Source organism: Polyodon spathula, chromosome 13, assembly GCF_017654505.1.
Source record: "Polyodon spathula isolate WHYD16114869_AA chromosome 13, ASM1765450v1, whole genome shotgun sequence".
In the NCBI taxonomy this organism is placed as follows: Eukaryota; Metazoa; Chordata; class Actinopteri; order Acipenseriformes; family Polyodontidae; genus Polyodon; species Polyodon spathula.
This window is the reverse complement of record NC_054546.1, coordinates 14,496,496-14,508,571: the sequence shown is the minus strand read 5'-3', so window position 1 is coordinate 14,508,571 and position 12,076 is coordinate 14,496,496. Positions and strand designations below refer to the sequence as shown.

Below are 12,076 nucleotides of genomic sequence, written 5' to 3'. Positions count from 1 at the left end.
TTTAAAGATAATATGTTTCAATATATTGCCATACAACATACTCCCAGACAGATACTGAACAATATATTCAGTCACTTGCAATATACTACTGTACAATTATATTATTACTCTTCAAAATATATGAAACTAACTCAAGTAGGTAAGTTGCGCTTTATTATTATTATTATTATTATTATTATTATTATTATTATTATTATTGTCTAATAGGTTTGAAATTATATGAAGTTGTTCATATATACAGAATTGGTGTCTCATCTGATCTAAGAAGGCCCTATGTAAACGAACATCGTTAAAGCCAGGATCTACAATAATGTATATAACAAAACCAATGTTACCTATTTTAAAATTCGGAAGTGAAAAATAATCACTTAGATTTGATGTACTGTATTAGGTTGCACGTATAATATGGCATTTACAAAGCCAATGAAAACGATAAATGAAATCACATTTACGCATTGTCCCGTTCCGGTAGCCGAACGCCGCTTTGAGCATTGTTGCCGTCAGCTTATTCTGCCAAATTCAATTCCGGCCATTAACGTAACAAACAGGAAACTGAGATTGTGTTATTATTATTGTCATTATTGTAAATCAAATGCATATTATATGGCAAATGTTGTGATTAAAAAAAAAAAAATGACATAAAGGAAGAACAGTTATATCATTTTCTGCCACTTACAGCGCCTCTTGCACAATATAGGCGTACAGGCATCATCTGTTACTGTTGTCATCAAACTGGTTTTGACTGGAGCTGGAGCATACAAAGAATGGAGCTCGTGCTGTTTTTATACCTATCGGAAGTTCAGTGCAAAGCTATATAGCGGTTGGCTGTGCAATAATAGATTCACATCGCTCAAAATAAGAATATCTATCTAAAAATTATGACACGTGTGCCGTTCAGTTCTCTTAATGGCATACATTATAAGATCTGTCAAATACATCTTAAAGTGCACTTTGCTAATCAAGACTGACATAAAGGTTCAAAATACTAGGACCTAATTGCAAACAGGTAAAGTTATTGTTTTTATTATTGATATTTTTATTGGGGACCTGTAATATGGGTTTGTAAGTATACGCTATTTTATTTATGCAGAATAAAAGTAATTTATCAAAATTCTATTCAACAGGGGCACGGGTATGCACGTCCAGGATGTTAATATATATTAAATAATATATAGTATATAAATTATTATATATATTAATATATAATATATATATATAGATATAATATATATCGATATATATATATACGTGCAAAAAGCAATATTTGCAATATATGTGTCTTTGCACTATTGTAAATTCTGAGTTTTTAGAAAGCAGCATAGCACAGACCAGTGGAAACAGCTTTAAACCGGTTCCTTACTCGGTGGCAACAAATACAGACTAAGCTAAGCTTGCATTGGCAAATAACGGCAATGAAGTTCAAGATTAGAACAAGATATTTAAATGTAACGGAAAACTAATAATGTGTTTTGCATCTCTGAGTTTTGATCCTCTAATAAAATCACCCCTGCCCACACTGACCAAGGCTCTTGCCAAGCCTGCTCTTAAGGTAGGTGAAAAACAAAAACAAAACAAACTATTTGCCTGTGAGGATCTATATATATATAATATTATATATATATATAATTATATATATTGATATATTATATATATATATATAATATATATATCATATATATTTAAAAATAAATTTTCATTTTTTACTTGATATTGTGAGTTATTTTTATACATTACTACAAATCTGCTGTAACACTGCAGTAGGCTGGCACTTGAATGGCTTATGTCCTTAGTGGGGGTGGCTTATTCATCAGGAAGGGAACAAATATAGAAGGAGCACAGGTAGGTGTGCCGATTAGGACGAGGCAGGTTACCTGCCTGGACTAACCAGGGTCTTCTACCAACCAGACTGAGAAGTACAGCTGCTGATTTATGGTAAATATTATGCAGTAGAAGCAATTGAAAGCCATGTGTTTTTGGCTTTTGTTCCTTCAGATCATGGTTATAGATCACTACTGTAAATTGGGGTAAATGCAAATAGATATATTTTACTGGCTAACACTATATTATATATATATATATATATATATATATATATATATATATATCTTTAACTTTTTTGCAATACGTTTTTTGTTTCTATTAAATGTTTGAATAAGTCACACTGTGACCTGTTTTTAGGCTGACATTCAGAGGTGCATTTATTTATTTATTTATTTTACACAGTGGTCAGTTTTTTAAGTGTGTGTGCAATAGTGTTGTTGTTTTCTTCTAGGACCTATAAGAGAGACCTTACAGCCTAACCCCAAAGATGACAAATCAGAGCTCCGCAAAGGCGTTGGACGGTGGCTGGGGCTGGGTCATCGTGGTGGCATCTTTCCTGTGCCAATTTCTGGCCTATGGTTCCCCAATGTCTGTTGGCGTGCTGTACCCAGAATGGCTGGACACTTTCGGACAAGGCAAAGGCATGACTGCTTGGGTCGGTTCTCTGGTATCTGGGATCGGGTTAATTGCAAGTAAGTTTTGTTGTTTGGTTCAAGTGGCTCTGGCTGCTGTGCTTTTATTGTAAAGATAATTTAACAGCGTTGGTGTGGAGGAGTCAATCTCAATATACATCACTCCCCATATTTCCCTGTTGCATGGTGACATTCTGTCACACTTTAATAAGGGATAGTGTATGTGTTTGAAATGAAGGGTTGAATTTCAACACAGAGTGTTTGGAATTTAAAACATAAGTAACACAGGTGTAGTGTTTTTATGAATAATATACCCTTTTATTAGGATAGTTAAAGAAATATTCAGACACTGCTTATGTCCCATTATTTTATAACACTTTATTCACATGTGTCTGATATTCTTTATGCATCTTTTTTTTGTATTAAACATGCAAAAATTGTGAGAGACATGTGGTTATTTCACTTAGTTACCACAACCCTGATGAGACAGGCAAATAAACCGGGAGATAATGCTAAAAGTGACAATGGTGAGCAACAAACTATCATGGTAAACACAATGCTACTGTAGAGAAACCAATGAGCTAATTTTACAGATGGGACATTTGCATGAAAAAAATAAATAACTACTTTGAATAAAAAAAATCTGTCAAATCAAAATGTTGGTAGTATACTGTAGGTGATATGTGGGACTGGTATATTTGTAAACTGCACCATATATAAAGCTTGAAAATGTATAAATCTAGTTAAAAAATAGAAACAAGCAGACATTCTACACACTTTTAATACCATAGTGTCATACCTGCAGTTAAACAATGTATACTCTGCCCCACCTAATCTAAAAGATATACATTTGTTTCATATTTATATGCTAATGGTAAGCAATCGTGCAATAAACAGCAATCTTTTTGTTTCACTTTGAACTGGTTAGATCATAAAAGTCAAACTATGCAACATTTGCTATAAAAACCGAAGCTGGTTTCAACCAGATACTTGGCAATAAAACATTATCATAAGATGCTGTTGCTATCACTTTGGAACTTGTACCAGGATTTCCTGAGATACATTTTTTTTATCAGTGTCTTCTAGTTCTAAACACAATACTAGTAGAACCAAGGATACCCTGGCCGACCTAATCCCTTCCCACCCAGGCGACACTCAGCCAGTTGTGCACCGCCCCCTGGGAGCTCTCGTCTACGGTCGGCAGTGGAATAGCCTGGATTCAAACCGTAAACCTCCAGGCTATAGGGCTCATCCTGCGCTCCATGCGGAGCGCCTTTGTCGGATGCACCACTCAGGAACCCAACACCACTTATGACCATTTTTCTACACTTGCTTTTGCCAGTTTATTGTTATTTGCAAGGCCATTGATTGTCCATGTGTCTTCGAGCAGCTCGGACTCAGTGTCGCAATCACAGGTGGTTTCAGTGTCAGGTATGGTCTCTAGCCTCTCGTTCCACATCTGTAATTTTACACTTTTTAGTGCTTCCGTAACCCTTTTTTAATGTCGTATGAGACATTTTTTCCAAACATGTTGTGTTGTTTTGGCAGTGTAGCGGTTGACCCCATGATTGCGTTTATTTTCCATATAAACAATGTATTAATCCCATCTATTATGCTATGCTGCATTACATTCTTCCCTTTCCAGCATTGGTACAGGGGAGCAAAATTCTAGACTTAGTGAAAGAAATGACTTAGAAATGCATTCCCAGTGTTTGTAAATATGTTGGAAACTCTGTCTCTGCAGTGTTTGCAAGCAACAAGCAATCACTGTGTCTCCATTGATGCCCTCACTTTGTAGTGGCTATTTTATTTTATTTTATTAACATATTTAAAGAACTTATCTTGTAAAAACAAACACATCGTTGAAAAGAAAACTATAGGTCTTAATTGAAGTGGCACTCTGAAGTTAAGTTAGAGGTCAGCTGTATCCCTGTAGTGCAATATATAAGTATCTGGCTTTTGTAAATATTCTAACATTATATTATTTGGCTGGAGTTTGCAAGTGATGAAGTGATATTCAGATCATTCGGAAAGACAAACATTTAATGTTCCTGTTTGGTTTGGGTCCCTGTCAACTTTCTTTATTTTTAAATGTTTTAAATTTTTCTTTAACAACATGATCTGTTTTAGTCATTAGAACCAACTTGCAAAGTTTAGATGCCCAGATAAGATCTGTGTTGCTATTTTATTCTTGTTTGAAGTCTGGTACAGTGTCAGCCTCTGCCTTCTTGCTAATTGAAACATGCAGATATTTTTAGGCACATAAAATGCATTTATCTGTTGACACATACATCTGAACTTTAGCCCTGTTTACCAAGCAGTTAGAGTCATTTGTCTTCAGTGAAAACAGGTTAACCTTTTTACTATCCTTTTTTAAATTGGTTTTACATGGTTTCTTCCTTGTTATAATTGGGTTTACATGCAGCTTATTTTGAATCCAGACTCTGATTCTTAATGTTAAAGAATCATTGATGGTAATATGTTGCAGAAACTTATATGGTCCCACCTTGTGTGACTAACGTGAACCAGTTAAAAAAAAATACCCTGAATCATTGGATAGGGGAAAACAATGATAATAAAACTAATTGAAATAACAAGTTGATATAAGTCAGTAAAATAAAATGGATTGACATGGGGGATGGGATACTAATGTTGAAAAAACACATGTATGGTAAAGCACAGTTTTTTTTTTTTTTCCCTAAATAAGCTTTTTCTTATAGTAATCATATCTTACATTTGCATTAAAAAAATGTATTACACTGATTTTTGGGATTGAATTAATCCCCCTTTTTTTCATTTCCAGGTCCTATTTGCAGTGCCTGCGTGACAAACTTTGGAGCCAGACCGGTCACAGTTTTCAGTGGGGTTGTGGTGTCTGGGGGCCTGATGCTAAGTGCATTTGCTCCCAATGTCCAATTTCTGATTTTCTCCTATGGAATAGTTGTTGGTAAGTGACCAGCGCTCTTTTTATTTTACATTTATTTATATTATCAATTTGTACCTGTTTTATGTTGCATTTTAAGTGTGTGGCGATTCTATGTACCGATACTTTTTTTCATAAACAGTGCTGAAAACTTAATAAAAAATGACTAATGAAATATGAAGGCCGAGTTGCATCACCTACAAAATTGAATTACACTTATTTAGCATAAGATAGCAGTAGTGCCGTTTTAGGTGCGCACCACTAGTTCTTTGTGGCATTCTCTTCGAAAAAATACTATAGGTTCATAAGGACACATACCTTTGAAATCGCTTATACTGTGGCAAAAGTGCAATTTTACTCAAAATTGTATTCCTTTGATATCTTTTTTTTTTACTGTAGTCCCACATTAAAAAGTGCTTTGCTAAATAAATAAACCCCCATTTAAAATGTAGATTGATTTTTCCAGATGGTGTTATAATAAATACTTCACAGACTATTACATTAAGACAGTATTTTCAAAATGGGTGTAAACTATATTTTAAACACACGTCTCCATTTTAGCGAAACACGTATGGTAATTAAATACATAATTGTTTTAGTTTAAAGAATGCAGAATTAAGAAATATACTGTTAATTTTAGGGGCTAATAATTGCATTTGTATAATTGCTGTTTTATTTTGTTTTAAAATAAATGTTAACAGCAGTTTGGATTAAAAAAAGAGACTCTATCCCAGTGTGTTCATACTTTGTCTCAGGAATGCAAACTTAACCAAAAAAACAAAATTCTCCTAATATACAAGGAAAAGTAATACTTTTTTATTCTATGTCTTCTTACAGTTTAAGGTCAATATATATATATTTTTTAAAAATCAATTGAAGCCGAGCCTTGGGAATAACCGGTAGGATGGTTTATGGATTTTTCCTGTAGCTCCCAATCCTTCAGGATTAGCACAAAAGCATTACCTTTCAAGGTGACACTCGCTCACACTTTTAATATCAATATTATATAGTGTTAATAAGCTCTAATCTTCTTTTAAAATTTTGACATAAGGTCACAGGCTATGGATCTTGATATCTGTTTGCTCTAACAATACATTTGAATATAGTATTGGTTGTTATAGCATTTTACTAGAACAGCTGTGCAAAACAGGGTAATAAAAGTGCTTCAAACAGTGCTGACACTGCATCATGCCAGGGAACAGCCACTGCTTATTTTAGGGAGGTATTGCCTGTATCAAGTTTGAGTAGTGACAGACTGGGAGTGTCACATGTCACATTGTACATTTGTAAAGTTGTTTTGGAAAATAATATGATACTTGGACCAGATGTAAAAATGTGGTTTTGTTTTGTACTGAACGTTTAGATTTTTTTTTTTTTGTACACAGCGTTCTGTTAATATATGTCTTGCCAATATTGCATAAGTAGCATAGTGTCTGCCAAGACTGTCTCATGAGAAGTTAGAATGAGAATATTTGTCATGTCAGGCATCATGAGCAATATCATATATCATACTGATTAGGATGTTTGCTGTTAAATTGGTTGTCTAAAAGAAACTCAAATATAGTGACAAACATTTTGACTAGAAGTATTTTTAATTGTCTTCAAATGTTTGCCATTGAATTTATGTTTCTTTTAGTATTTCTAAATTCGGTACTATGATATGAAGTCGTTCCTCATTGCTTAAAGACATTTCTCACCTGAAAGAAATAGCAAGACAACCAACAAAAAGAAACATGCCTGTGTTGACTGACTGATAAGGCGTCTTGTATAGGAACACACTGGGATACGTTAGGATACGTTTTTTGTTATAAAAGCAGAACTAAAACTGGACTTGGACCATATTTAAAACCAAATAAAAATAAAATAAAAATTGTGACATTCATAATATTCCCAATGGAATATACAGAAGAAAATAGGTTATGCATCTTTTCAACAAACTTGTATTAATGCTCAGGAATGAAGAGGCCAAATATTACGTCAAGTAACAGATGCCAGAATTCTTTCTCATGTCCAGTTCCTGCTGGCTGCTGCTGCAGAGTTGTCTGCATGTCTCAATTACTGTTTAGTGTTTGCAACCTTGTATTGAAGTAGCACTTTCATAACATTTGGCTATGCTTTCTAAATACAGCAACAGTGTTACTGTGCTTGTGCTCATTTGACTGATATGCAGCAGCAACCTGGAAAATAAGGAAATTACTTTAAAAATGAGTCCAAACATATATTAACAAATATCTGTGTATATTTACACAGTACATGAATGTTTATGAAAAAAAGTTTTATTGTATGTCACATATGCTTTAAAAACAAAAAACAGTATTATGTCAATTTGTTGTAAATATTTAACTTTGATTTTGAAAATGCTGTTATACTGAGGTACACTAAAGACTCTTTATTGTGGATAGTATACTCATTATAATGGAATATGTTTTCTGTAAGGGTTACGGCTCAAAAGTGGCTCACATACCTGTATATTAAGATAATTGAATATGTTTGTTTATTATTTTATGATTAATGTGTTCTCTCTATAGATTTGTCATTAACCCAAACTGTATCCCAGGAAAGCTCTTGAGAAATAATTAATGTTGTAATCATTTACAATTAGTCATTGGGACTTTGTATGTATACACTTTGCAATATATATATATATATATATATATATATATATATATATATATATATATATATAAATTTTGATTTTTTTGATTTTTTTTCTGTCAAAAACAGGTATGGGATGTGGTTTGGTATATGCTGCTACAGTGACCATCACTTGCCAGTATTTTGACAAGCACCGAGGTCTTGCACTTGGAATAATAACAACAGGTGCCCAATTTTAAATATTTATATAAAGTGTGTGTCAGCCATCCTCGTCCCAGTGGTCAAGTGTTTGAATTAATTGTGCTATTACTCTTTAACTGTGTCAAAAGGGAAGTCAAATGAGGTCATTTTTGTTCAGCTAATCCTGTTTTAATTTCAGAACAGCACTGTTGTGCATATCTATTATTAAGAATACCTTAGGCGATGGTTCTCTTTAAAGGATATGTGTGCTGGGTTGTGTCAAAGGAATTCACAAACACAAGGAACAGAGATCAGATTTGACAAATGTGTTCTGCCTGTGCTCACTGTAGACCATGAGGCGTAACCCTGCTGTCCTTCCTCCTTAGGTACAAGTGTTGGAGGCTTTGTTTGTGCAACTTTTCAGCAAGTGCTTGTGGAACTGTATGGACTTGAGGGATGCTTGCTAATAATGGGAGCGCTGGCACTCAATATTATGGCATGCGGGGGTCCAATGAGGCCTATGAATTTTCCACAGTACTTCCTGAAGCAGAAAGCAGCACTAGAACGCACGACAGAGCTAAAAAAAGATACACACCATGAGAAGCCTCCTATCAAAGAAGAATCCATCAACAAAAATACTTTGAGTGTGGAAAAAGGGTTAACAGTGAGTGACACTAAAGACCCGTTATCTTCTGAAAATAGCTTCCTGGGACGTTCTTCCTTTGTAAAAATAATCAAGAACAATAAGTACACTTACTCAAAGTACATAGACATGACCGCTGAACTGCTGCAGGACAGAGTGTTTGTGGCCCTTTGCATGGCTATTTTTCTGTTTGATATTGGCGCGTTTCCACCTGTGCTGTTCATGGAAGATGTTGCCAGGAGTTCAGGCCACAGTGACGGCACCTGCATTGTACCCCTGGTTTCTATCGTGGCTTTCATGACAGGAGTCGGCAAGCTGGTGCTAGGCATACTGACAGATTGTAAGTTTGTGAACAGTTTGTACCTGTACACTTTCACAATAGTTGGAAGTGGAATTGCACTGCTTATAACTCCGATTGCAAACAACTACGCTGCACTTGCAGTACTTTCTGGGGTGTTAGGGTTTTTTTCTGGCAACTGGTCAATTTTTCCTTATGTGACCACCAAAATCGTGGGGATGGACAGACTAACACATGCCTATGGAATTCTTATGTTCTTCGGTGGATTTGGAATTGTACTAGGGCCCCCAGTTGTAGGTAAGGCATTCCTATTTTATGTTCTCCATTTTTTATTAGGAAGTGTTTGGTGTTTGAATGTATCAAGAGATGTAACACTGGAACTGAATTTATATCCCCAACCCCTTTGCTCAAGGTCTTTTGTCATTTATCATTGTGCCAGTACTGCATAAGCAAAAGGGGTACATTCTGAAAGCGTTTACTCACGTTTTTATTTTTTTTTAAGAAAAAAAAGTTTTTCTCCTTTCAGCAAATACAAGTGGTAAAAATACTTTGATACAATTGTTAAATTACTTTTAAAAGACAACAATAAAACAACTATTAGCCTACTTTATTCATTAATTTAAATTACAAAGACATCACTAAAGGCAATTTCCAGGAACAAATGATTTTTCTTTGGCACATGGGTCATATTTTCTCTCGACCATCAGGTGTAACCATGAATGATCTAATCCTGTAATATAATTACTTCTTGAACACACAGTAATGGATTTACAAGATTGTTTTCCTTTGGGGGGCTAGCTGGAGTGCAATTCTTAATCTTTCATGCCTTTTGCCATTTAAATCCAGGGAAACAAGTTTGATGGGTGCTCAGTTCAGGACTGAAGTGTGATTGATTGTAAAGCTGTGTGGTTAAACAGTATAAAAGTTAGTCTAAATGCATTGTTTGTGTGTGTGTGTGTGTGTGTTTGCAGGCTGGATCTATGACTGGACAGAATCGTACGACCTGGCATTCTTCTTCAGTGGAGCCTGCGTGCTGCTAGCTGGATTTAGCTTGCTGCTGGCAGCACTGCCTTGCTGGGACAAACTCAAGGAGGACCATTCCAGACCTGATATCAAATACACTAGCAACTGTGATAAAGTTGCATCTGTAGCTTAGATAACATTTTATATACATTTCGGGAAATATTATTATTTTTTTTTTTTTATGCCAAGAACAGTGAAGCCAATTTAGTACTGTTTTCAGATGCATTTTTAATTTTTTTTTAATATAGAAAAACACTAGATTTTACACTCTGCATGTATAATTTAAAAGAGAAAGAAGCATGGTCCTATCGGATTTGAGATTTCAAATTCCATAAGAGGGAAGATTATCTGTTTGTCTCGTTCTAAGAGACATTTCTATAGTCATGTATCTGTTGAGAGGACAACACGTGGTAGGTTCTGTTTACTGCAATGACTGTTTGCTGTAATATGTATATGTACTGTATATGTCAGTCTGGCCCAGGGGGAGAAGTGTATATTAAACTGAAGCTGTATACATTTTTTTTTTTAAACAAGAATATTGGCTAAGTAATCCTTTACTGTCAACTAAATGTTTTAAGTGATTTTTGCAGAATAAAAAACACCAAATAGCCTTTAATTGTTGATATTTTTATTGACTGCCATTGCTGCAATTATGCGACTGTTGAAGAATAACAAGAGTACGTCTTCTTGTACTGTGGCATATTCAGAAATCCTGCCTTGTTGCTGTGTGTGGATTATGAAAGACTGGTTTTTGTTTGTTTGATAAAAAGCTTATGTTCCAAAAAAAAAACATTTATTGCTTTGGTAGCTGTGTAGCAATCATATTGTATTCTAGATGTGTTTAAACCTGTACTTTTAATGTCTTATTATTTAGCATGTTGTATTGTTATGTTTTTGTTTCTTTTTTTCAAAACAACCGTGCCAAATAAAAGAAAGAATCCTAAATGGGTTGAGTGTTGTCTCACAATGTCATCTGAAACTGATCCAATCAGTCTACTAACCGTTTACTCAGGGCTGGAGAGAATGCTATAGCTTTGCTCTGGAAACAGGATTGATGTGGACACAGGTTTTTGAGCAGGAGGGAATGATACTTTAACGTTCAGAAGAGGTATGGGGGGAGGGGCATATGTAAGCACTGCAGAAATTGTATTCGAATATTTCTTTTTTATGAATTTAATTATTTACAACAGCTAAACAAATAAATTAAATAAAAACTTAGAACTACATTTATAAACGTGACCAATAATACTGTCAATGGATATTAACAGTGGCACACCTAAATAGTGTCCCTTGCTGACCAGTGTCCAATGTATATGACATTGAGAAAATAGGCATTAAATAGGTATGGATCCATACCCTGGACAGTAATGGGTTAACCCACATGTCTGTTGTAATGCATACTGCATATCCATTGTATTTGTATTCCCTGGGGGGAAACAACAGTTGTATTAATATAGAGTTTAAAGGTGACTATTTAGGCCAACATTTCCCACATCCTCCTCTTATAAAAAGGGAAATGTATATCTGGTTTGAACCTCTGCTAATTAAAAGAACAACTATGAACAACCTCTAAGAAACTGAAACAATTTATAACATAATATGTAGGCATATGCCGTTTGAGGTGATTGGGAATGCTGCAAAGCAGTACAAATATTTCAAAATCGCAGACATATTTTATTTATGGGTGTATAGACAGTGTTAAGAGGTGACCGACGGTTGGCAGTGTTGCCTCCCCCACCCCCCCAACTGCCCTTAAACCCTATCCCTCCCCCTCCCCTTGTCTTTGTGTAAATGAACAGAGCCATGCTACCAGTGTTTACAGAATAAAAACTCTGGACATTCCAGTTTATTACCAGCATCACACCCACTGAGCAAGTGATTCAGCAGGGGCGCCACAATAATGCTAAATATTTACTGACTATTCTTCAACAGTTTGGACTGGAGCATTGTATATGTTTGGT

At 34.9% G+C, this 12,076-nt stretch overlaps 1 protein-coding gene across 5 annotated transcripts; it reads left to right on the top strand.

The window, feature by feature from the left end:
* Positions 1–740: 740 nt before the first annotated feature.
* On the top strand, positions 741–11,060 carry slc16a9b (solute carrier family 16 member 9b). Of its 5 annotated transcripts, XM_041268798.1 has the most exons (7): positions 742–1,006; positions 1,526–1,549; positions 2,273–2,513; positions 5,257–5,400; positions 8,101–8,196; positions 8,538–9,389; positions 10,064–11,060. In XM_041268798.1, the coding sequence occupies exons 3-7, from the start codon at positions 2,309–2,311 to the stop codon at positions 10,246–10,248; spliced, it is 1,482 nt and encodes a 493-aa protein (XP_041124732.1). In that variant the 5' UTR covers positions 742–1,006; positions 1,526–1,549; positions 2,273–2,308; the 3' UTR covers positions 10,249–11,060. The 5 variants fall into 5 exon arrangements, with proteins under 5 accessions (XP_041124733.1, XP_041124732.1, XP_041124729.1 ...); XM_041268799.1 differs by lacking the exon at positions 1,526–1,549 and having other exon boundaries at positions 741–1,006; positions 8,538–9,134; XM_041268795.1 differs by lacking the exon at positions 1,526–1,549.
* Positions 11,061–12,076: the final 1,016 nt, after the last annotated feature.